This window comes from Vulpes lagopus, chromosome 11 (assembly GCF_018345385.1).
Source record: "Vulpes lagopus strain Blue_001 chromosome 11, ASM1834538v1, whole genome shotgun sequence".
NCBI classification, from domain to species: domain Eukaryota; kingdom Metazoa; phylum Chordata; class Mammalia; order Carnivora; family Canidae; genus Vulpes; species Vulpes lagopus.
This window is the reverse complement of record NC_054834.1, coordinates 62,024,150-62,034,379: the sequence shown is the minus strand read 5'-3', so window position 1 is coordinate 62,034,379 and position 10,230 is coordinate 62,024,150. Positions and strand designations below refer to the sequence as shown.

The 10,230-nt window shown below is 39.5% G+C and overlaps 1 protein-coding gene across 2 annotated transcripts in view; it reads right to left on the bottom strand.

Moving 5' to 3' along the window:
• Nucleotides 1-872: 872 nt before the first annotated feature.
• Nucleotides 873-10,230, bottom strand: part of LPXN (leupaxin) — a 37,833-nt gene continuing 28,475 nt past the window's right edge. Inside the window, exons 6-7 of one of the 2 annotated variants that reach the window (XM_041773175.1) lie at nt 5,466-5,614; nt 873-5,162 (exon numbers count right to left, since the gene is read on the bottom strand). In XM_041773175.1, coding sequence (XP_041629109.1) covers nt 4,893-5,162; nt 5,466-5,614 — 419 coding nt within the window. In that variant the 3' untranslated portion in view covers nt 873-4,892. The remainder of the gene's footprint in view (nt 5,163-5,465; nt 5,615-10,230) is intronic. The other variant, XM_041773174.1, reaches the window with a different exon arrangement.

Genomic DNA, 10,230 nt, shown 5'->3' with positions numbered 1-10,230 from the left:
TCCTCTCAGAATCACTATACATGACTTCTTTCTCTTCCTCACCCTCTTGTAAACCCAATTTTTGTCAAGTGCCAACTTTTGGGATAAAGGTAAATCCAATTCTCTTAAAACTTTCTACATCTTTTTTTGTTTGTTTGCAAGTAAAATTTCAAGATTTTTCTAAAACTATTTTCCTTACAAATACACAGCATTAATGGTAACATTAAAGCTATAAGAGTTTTCTATGGATGAGCACTAGATAAAGCAGCACATTTAACATGATTTCAAACACTTTTTTGCATAGAGAATGACAGCACCCCTCTCCCTCCTCCTCCTCCATAGAGATATTGATGCACATGACTCAGCTCTACTAACAACTTGGATAGGAACAAGAAGTTTGTATTTTAAGTATACAGCTATCCACTGGATGCCTCCGACTTAAAATACAGTATTTCCTTGGGCTCTAATGTAAAAAGCATTGGGAAGATCAGATGTTTGTCTAGTAGTTTTGTACCGTGACACCCAATGTACATACAGTACCACTGGTCAGTTTGTTCATTCATCCATCCATTCTTTCATGAGACTTTAAGCTTATAAAGGAGAGAATATGTCTTTTCTGCTCATGCAATTCTTTGGTGACAGTACTCCAACTCAGATGAGTTTGAGCAAAAAAGAGGATTTATTTGCTAACAAGATTTATTTATTTAAAAGAGAAAAAGAGAGAATGGGGGAGGGGCAGGAGGATAGAGGGAGAGGGAGAGAATCCCACGCACACTCCACACTGAGCATGGAGCATGATGCGGGGCTTGATCTCACAACCCTGAGATCATGACCTGAGCCCAGGTTAAGAGTCCAGTGTTCAACCGACTGAGCTACCCAGGCGCCCCAAGACATGGTCTCTTCATGAGATTCTTTCCTCTGTGTTGGCTTCTTTCTCTCAGGCAGGCTCCCCAAAAGTGACCATAAAGATATTTTTCAGCAGCAATGGGTTTTTATTATGGTCACAGCTAGAATCTCAACAAAATGAGAATATCTTTTTCCCAATAAACCCAGCAAAGGTCCTGGGAAGAAATCTAGTTGGGTTTGTTTGGGGTCACATGACTATTCTTGATCCAATCGCTTTGGTCCAGAAGAACAAAGCACACTTACTGGTCAGGTCTGAGATGTGTGTCCATCCCGGGAGCTAAGGAATGGACAGCCCCACCTATGCACCTGAGCCAAAGATGGCAGCAAGGTGGTACTTCCATTCTATTTCACATCTCTGATTATGACCAATCGTAGCACATAACTTGGGGTTAACTAAGTTGACATACTCTAAGTCAAGTTCAGAGGAAGTATAGTCCTCTTTGATTTCTTGGTCTGCTCATACTGAACTCCAGGAGTTCTTCCATCAACACCTGTGACTTGAGAGATCTTCTCAGTGCAATTGGAGTTGTCATCCCAGGCCAAAATGTTACTGCTGGAATTCAGTATTTGTTGAGATGTGGTGACATTCAAAACAAGAGGGGGAAGAAGGATCACTTAGGGGATGCCAGCAAATCTGTTCAATTGTCCAGAATCCATGATCTGTGAACCTAAATGCAGTTAGGACATATCTTCCCACAGGAAATTAATTTGGGTACCATGCGTTTACCACATCTAGGAAGGAGAAAGCTCTTACATAAACTCTCATTTCCTACAGAATAAATTTGAGATGTTGCTGCCTCCTGGCAAAGCTATAAATTTGCAACAAGCACAACTCAAGCCCCAGTTTTTATCTGAGATTTCTGTCTTTCTCACCCAGCAGGTCCCAGTACATTTCCATTTCTCCTTTGAGTTCTGGGTTCTCAGCACTTATATTCTGCCCTGATGGCAAATTCTACCTAGTAACAGACTCCACAGTATTTAGAGGGTAGGTGGTCATTTTCTCAGCCACCACTGCCTTTAGTAGGGACCTGCTCATGCCCAAGACATTGCCTCTAAAGAAAGGCATCACTCCTTTCCATCTTTATTTCAGCCGGAAGAGCTTCCTCTTCAGATTCCCAGACTGGAGCTGCTTTTTATGCTTCTTAATGCTGTGTCTCTAGGGGCCCAGCAAAGACCAGTACCTCTGCCCCCTGTTCCTCATGACACCATTGCTCCTGACTCTCCTCTGCTTTGAATTTCTGTTAAGTTCTCAGACATGCTCTCTTGGGGCACTAGAAATATCTGCTTGCTTACCTTCTGTATTACCTTGAAACTCAGAAATGCTTTAATATTTTTGCTTTTGAATATACAGTCAAACAAAATTGAGGTTCATTACCCCCTTCTTACCATTACCCAGATTTTTAAAGTATTCACATCTCCTCCACACAGCTCTTGTGTTTTCAGGAACTTGGCCCTGAGCCTAACTCTAGAAATGGTCTGGTTTGTCTTAAGCTGGATAATCCATTCTCCCAGTTAAATTACTGGTGAGTGATGACCTAAGCTACTCCAAGTGAGGATGAATCTCAGGACTTTCACTTGCAAAGCTGGAGAAAAGAGCTCTTACTCCCTCTACTGGTTGTGAATGAGACAGCATGAGGCTGGTAGCCATCCTACTGCCACAGAAGTACTTGCTAGAACTTGTATGGAAACATAATTGGAGGACGCTATATGTATTCCAAAGAATAACTGGCCAAATGAATTGAGAAATTTCTCTTTGAGAAATATATGTATGTATATGTATATGTATATGTGTATGTGTATGTATATGTGTGTATGCGTATAGTGCTCACAGGTATGTGTCTGTGTGTGTGTGTGTGTTGCTCACTGGTGGAAAAGCCTCATTCCTTCAAGGTAGATTTTATTTTTTCAAATAAAAATAGAAGTTACTCAGAACCAAGAGTAAATAGGTAGATGATCGGTTTGAGTAATAGTATTTCTCTGTGTTTCATTTCATTTTGTTTTAAAGAAAACTTGTGAATGGCTTCCTTGCCTCTAAAACAGTGGTCCTGAATGCAGCATCTCTTCTTGAATAAATATTACCACTTACATTCGCTGTAAGGAGAAAAAGTCTACACTTCTTAATTGCATCTGATGAGCACTGGCTTTTCTCTGACTTTTTAAATATATAGATTCTATTGATATCTCAAATAGCCAATCTAAACGAGAGCATATTATAGCACTTGAACATTCTTTCTTAAGGGCTAATGCCTCAAGTATACTTTGTCAAATCACCAAGGCAGCCAGGAACAGTATTATATTGGCACCTGCATATGACATCATAGAGTGCAGCTAATGTAAGGAGGATGTTTTAACAGAAGAACGAATACTTTGCTTAGTCTGGTCTCAACCAAACAGGGCAAGAAGCCTGATGGCTCCCTGTGTGGAACTCCCACGTAGCTTGGATATGCTGAAGATCTTGTCAACTGTTACCACTTCCTTGTAATTCTCAAAACCCCCTTATAATCCATTCCCGTGAAGGAGACATATGTGATCAAGTTTAACAAGAATCATTCTTTAAGAAGTCTAAAGATATTAAGTTGGTCCTATTTTTAAAAATACCTCCAGTAAAGTAATTTTCCTCAGTAACTTAAACTCTAATTTTTTAAAATAAATAATCATGCACTTATTTTAAGACTGTGGTAAGAAAGACATAGTGTAGATCTTGCCAATATCTCTTTTGAGAAAGCAGGACTCTTTCTGAAGCTTACTTGAGATAGGACATGGGAAAGTCTGATTTATTAATAACTGAAAAACTTTTCTACAAATATACTTATGATGCTTTGAAGAGGAACAAATAATTAAATGGAGATTTTCTTTGGGGCTTGGATTTCCTAATCCAAGCTAGAAATGATCGAATTATCCCTTATAGCAGCTTTCCTGAGAGATAAAATGGCCATCTTGTTTGCCTTTTTGAGATAATTGTGAATTTGAGAAGAGTGTGTGTTTCATTTTTTAAAAAACTAGCTTTATTGAGATATAATTGATATACAAAAGACCTCGACTTACTTAATATACACAATTTTATGAGTTTGTAGAAATGCATACATATGCAAAAGGAATTTTCAAGCGTCTAGAGGAGATCTGGTTTTTCATTTTGGGTGAAAACAATTTGAATTTTTGAGTGATGAAAACAATTTGAAGACATTTTGCCACCTTTTAAGATGATTCAATTATCTCAGTGCAAAAAAATAACATAAAATGAATGTTATGGGTGCAAATTAAGAGAAAAGTTAGTGAACAGGAGTCCCTCCTTTCAATTCCTTTTGATTAAAAAAAAAAGTGCCTACTGTATGGAAGTAAACAGGAGACTGGTTATGGATTTAATTGCAAACAGTGCCTAGTATATACCACAGGAAACAAAAGTTTGTCTCCAAACATGTCAGTAAGACATTAAAACTGAAAGCCATTTTATTTATCAATGATGTCAGTACTCAAAGTAGTGCACTTAACATCTACTTCCTCTTGAAAAAGAAGCACATGAAGAGAGATGCAGGGAGCTTAGGAGGGGCATTGGGATTCCTGACAGCGAGGATAATGCATTGGTCATGGGAAAGTGAGTCACGGGGAAATGAGGAAGGCATGGAAAGGCCAAGTTATGAGGTGATGGGAGAGAAGACATGTGCAGGGCCACCACAAGAGTGAAAATGGGAGAAATTTGAGAAAACTGGCAATGAACTGAATGTGTGCATGTAGAAGATGCATCTGCAGAGGCACAAGTGGCCGGACACAACTCTAAATTTAAGTACCTGATTTTTAAAAAGTAAGTACCTGATTTTTTTAAAATAAATCTACAAACTAAGAAATCTACAACCTAAGACTCCAAGCCTAGCCATGTAACGTCTAGAAGTTCATTCCCTTTACCTTCTCTATGTGCCTACTGAGCAGCAAAGCAGTAACAACACAGCACTCCTTCCTCTCCTGGTTTAAATTTTGCAGGGGATCTGCGGAGACTGCAGGCTCAGCTGGGATTACAGAGGGAAGAGCTTAGTGAAGCAGGGCTGACAATAGGTCTTGTCATCCTGCTCCCTGAAGATGCCCTTTGACAGCTGTGTCAGGCAGAAAGCACAGACAAAGTGCTCAGGATGGAACTTGTGGCCCATGGCACTGATGCAGCGGCCGGTGATGGGCTGCCCACAGCCGTGGCAGAGTGTTCCTCGGCGCTGGTGGTAATGGAGCTCGCAGTACGGACGTCCATCCAGTTCAAAGAAGGAGCCAGAAGAAAAACTGCTGAAGCAGTCCTGGGGGAATGAGGCAAAGAGAAAGAAAAGGAATGCAGATGTCAAGTAGTAGAACGTCAGCAAAGTAAAACTTTCAGCCTTGAAATTCCTATCAGTTATGTGACAAACTAAGGTGAGGATATTACCTGCTTGCCAAAGAGAAGAGCAAATGCCCACAGTGGGTGCTGTTTTGTGCCTCCTCTAGCGAGCCCATGTTAATCCCTCACCCCAAGCTGTGAACCCTCTTCCCAGTTGCTGTTCTGCCTCTCAGAAAGGAAGACCCTTGACTCTTCCTAAATCCAAAAGATAAGCGAGTATACAGACCCCACACACAAAGCATTCTGGGTGCCAGACGGTGTCCATGGCCGAGAGGTAGTTTTCCAACACTGGGCGGTTGCAGCCACCACACTTGGGTGAGAACATGGCTAAGAAATCCTTCCGGCAGTATGGCTTCTTGTCCTTCTCATGAAAGCCTGGAGAGGTACAATCAACAGTTCATTGTGGGGTGACACCTTCCACCAAGTTGGAGGCTGAGAAGAGGCCAATGGTTTCAACTCTCCCAAACTTAGTATCCTCATATTCAATACCAACCTCAACAGCTCATCATAAGAAACACAAGGAAGGAAGGAAGGAAGGAAGGACGGAAGGAAGGAAGGAAGGAAGGAAGGAAGGAACTGACAGACGAATGGACAGGAGGCAATGGGAGACAGATGCATTAGTGCTGGGCCTGGTGTCTATTCCTGCTTGATGCCTTTGCCCTGCACAGCTCTGGCCCAGGCCTTGGCGTGGCCAGTCTCACCTTATGATTCAGAAATCAGCTCAGAGGTGCCTCTTACCAGCCCATATCTTATCAGTTCATCTTTTTAAAGAATCATCTTTCTAGCATTTACCATGATCTAAAACCATCTCTGTGGTCTGTATTCCCACACTGGAGCATTAGCTCTGAAACTAGATACTATTAGTCTTGCCACATTATAACTCTAGAACCTAAAACAGCACCTGGAGAAAAGGGCTTAATCTTTAAAAAGAAAGGGCTACAAAATAATAATTTACAAAAAATAATAATAATAATAATTTACAAATGGATGTAAGATTCTAAATGTAACGATTGAAACCATGCAAAGACTTGAGTCAAAAACGAATGGGTTCCTCTTTAACCTGGCAATGAGAACACTGTGGCTCAAAATTTAAAAGCAAGTTAAAAGTCAATAAATTTAGCTCCATTAAAAATATATATGAATGACTTTGTGCATGACCAAAAAGCACCATAAGCAAAGCCAAGACAAGGCACACACTGAAGAAAAAATTTGCCAATTATATCTCAGAAAAAGAGGGGGTGGGTTAATAAAGTAAATAAGTTAAAATACATCATGAGGAAATTGAAACAGCCAGCCAAATCAAGGATATGGACATCTTACAGGACACAGGTTCCAGTTTCTTGGCAAATTATTGGTATCAAAAAATAGGAAAGAGAGGATCATTACAGGACTTTTAAATTTTGAGAGGTAAAATGGTCAAATGCAAGGCATATGCTTTGCATTGATGCAACTGATTCAAACAGACTGATTCAAATGACATGATTTACAAATTTGAGCAGTTTTTATATGGGTTTTATATGATAATGAGGAATTAATAATTTCATTACGTGTGAAGGTAGTTATGTTAAAAAAAAAAAAAGTCCTGACTAATCAGTTAAAGATGGTGCATGTTGAAGTATTCAATGGTGGCATAAGATTTCTATGACTTGCTTTTAAATATTCCAGCAAGAAAAGAGATAGAAAGGGAGGTGGAGGTTAGAGGAAATTAGTTTGGCAAAATTAGTTTGGATAATTGGCGAAGCCAGGCAGGAAGCAATTTCCATAATATAAAATAGTAGTCAATTTGTTAATGTGTGAAGGCCTTCTCTTTAATACTGGACATCTTTACAGTTGGGCTCATGTTAGAAAACCCCTGACTAGAGCCTTACACATCCTATGTCCAGATAAAAGAGGATGAGAAACCCAAGGTGACTATTTTTTAAACTCTTTAAAATAAGTCATCCTCACAACAGAGACAAATAGCATAAGACAAAATACTTTTGGTAGTAATATTTTCAACATGAGTAAATCATGAAACTCAAAAGAAAAAAGTGAAGTTCTAACCTTGCTAACTTATAGTTTAATTTCTAATTTTAGCTAACTAGTAAAAACAGTGTTAAATAAGTCTACCCAATACTGGAAAATCCATGGAATTATTCACATATTTATATATTCCCAGGGGATAAAGTTAAATGTTAGTATTCTTTTGGAAAATCATCTGGTAATATGTATCAAAAAATTTTTAAAAGATACAGATATCTTTCTCCTGGGAATGAATCAAAATAATCAAAAGAAAATGTTGCATTTACAGATATTCACTGGGGGGATTCCTGGTTGGCTCAGTGGTTGAGTGTCTGTCTTTGGCTCAGGGCATGATCCCAGGGTCCTGGGATCGAGTCCCACATGAGGCTCCCCAGAGGGACCCTGTTTCTCCTTCCTATGTCTCTGCCTCTGTCTCTGTGTCTCTTATGAATAAATAAAAATCTTTTAAAAAACCAAAAAACAAAAAAGATATTCACTGCAGTGCTACTAACATACAAGAAGTAATCTAAATATACTGTTATGAACACGGTTGTTTACAATATTTGGAACTGTAAATAAAGCCTCAATGAATATCCTTAAACACATAATTTTTAATAATTTGTCTAGATAAAGGAATAATGGAATGATCTATATTAATGGAATAATAATGGAATAATTGATATTATTAAAATTATTATTATAAAATTATGAAGCCACATGAGGAAATGCTTAAGTGATAAAAAGGAATTTTAGGTACACCTAAGTTATGTATGCATATGCATAAATATTAACAAATGGAGAAAAATATGAACAGGGAATTTTTTAATTTTTTTTTTTAAAGATTTTATTTATTTGTTCATGAGAGACACAGAGAGTAGAGAGAGACACACACAGGCAGAGGGAGAAGCAGGCTCTATGCAGGGAGCCTGATGTGGGACTCAATCCCGGGTCTCCAAGATCACACCCTGGGCTGAAGGCGGCACTAAACTGCTGAGCCACCCTGGCTGCCCAGGGAAATTTTTTTATGTTGCATTAGGTTAACAAGTTAATAAGTTAAAAGTGAAGATTTCTGCAAGATTTTTTAAATTGTCTTTACATTTAAAAAAGAAAAATATAATAAGCCAATTCATCTTCAAACATCTATTTAAGTAATGTATGCCCTTAGCTTTGAAAATCACTTCTCCCAGAATCCCAGATGGTTTGGTCCTACATGTACCTGAAAGTCCCACAAGAACAACTGACCCAATCACCCTATCTCAAACAGCACCTTGTCTACCACCCCCTCTCCTGCATATAGAGTAAATTATGAGTGGCTTGTAAGTATAGAGTAAGTTGGTTAATTAATTGACTAGTTTTGATCATTATCTGTCCTCTCACTAGAATATATTCACCATGAGGGTGGGAAGTTTGGGTTTTTTTCACTGCATCCCTAGTACCTAGAGCAGTACCTGACACATAGGTGGTAGTTGCTCAATAAATATTTACTGAATGAAGAGACATATGAACAATGATACAACAGCACAATCGAGACCATCAGCTCCACAAGTAATGTAATTTAGAGTCTCTCTAGGCCTAACAACAATATGTGTAAATAGGTGAACTTTTCTGTAAGGGACTCTCCTTAGCACTTATCAGGAGATCCTGCCTAACATGAGGATGGCTATTAGCAATCTCATTTATGCAGCATTTGCTTTGTACTGGTTCCAACTGACAGCTCTACCTGCAGTATAAATTGAAATTAAATCCTCTACCGCAATGCTCCCATCTTACAAATGAGAAAAGGGAGGCTTAGAGAAATTACATATAACAAACTAGTCAGCAAGGGATCTGATGTTCATACCTGGGCCTAACTGCAAAGCCTAACTTCAATGTCATGCCCCTAATTTAAGTGCATCCTGGTGTTGACCTCTCTGTGGGGACTGAGCATCAGTTGAGCCCAAATATCATAACCCAGAAGCTTTGTCAATATGAGAGCTCCACCTGTACCCCCCACTTAAAGAGAATGTAAACAAAGCATGCACAGTGGATTGAAAAGCGACCCACCCCAGAAACATTATTTCTAGGAACCCATCTTGATAGTAGCAGCCAGATCCAAAAAGGCAATAGGAGCAGCCAGAGATTGGGACCCAAGTCATGTAACTACAGTTTTTCTGTTATCTGATCACTTTTTGATATTCCTTGCTTTGTTCAACTATGCTGTCTTTGAAGAGCAGACAATTGAATCAGCTTCTGAGGCCTATAGATCTAAGAATCTAAACTAATAATTTTATAAGCTTTCCTATGTTCTTCTAAAGCCCTGAGACACAGAAGAACTCACTTTACTTTTTCTACCCTATCAAAGAATGTCTAGAGACCAATCAAGTACAACTGAATGCAGGAAGGCCTGCCACTTCAGAAAAACAAGCCAGCACCCACAACCATCCTCCTTGCTTTTGTGTAGCACGGTATTTCTCAAACTTCAGCATGCATCCAGCATCTGGAGAGCTTGTCAATATGCAGATTGTTTGGCCCTACCCCCAGCGTTTCTGATTCAGTAGATCTGGGGTGGGGCTCAAGAATTTGCATTTATGCTCTATAAAGCAAGTGACATCAAACTGAACTTGCCTTTAAGTAGGTGTTACTTGAGAAAATTGTTAAGACATGGCAACTGACCTAGGAATGACCCTCATCTAGGCATTTGCAGGGTAGCTGGTCTCCAGAATGACACAGCAGGGAAGGAACAGCTTCTGCCGCCACTAGGGTGAGTCTCAGGAGAGGAATCAAAAGCAATCAGCCAAACTTGCTGTGATGCCCTTGCATTTAGTGATCCAATAAACTGAGAAAGTTTTAGCAGTTACTTTCCTGGAGGCTCTCTTTGGGGCCAATTACCTCTGGAGGACGGATGAGAAACACTAACAATTAAAAGTGCCACAGGGAGAGAGAGAGGTATTTATACTCTGGTGAGGCTCTTAGCCACAGGGGAAATTAGGGAGCACCTGCATGTCCTGGAT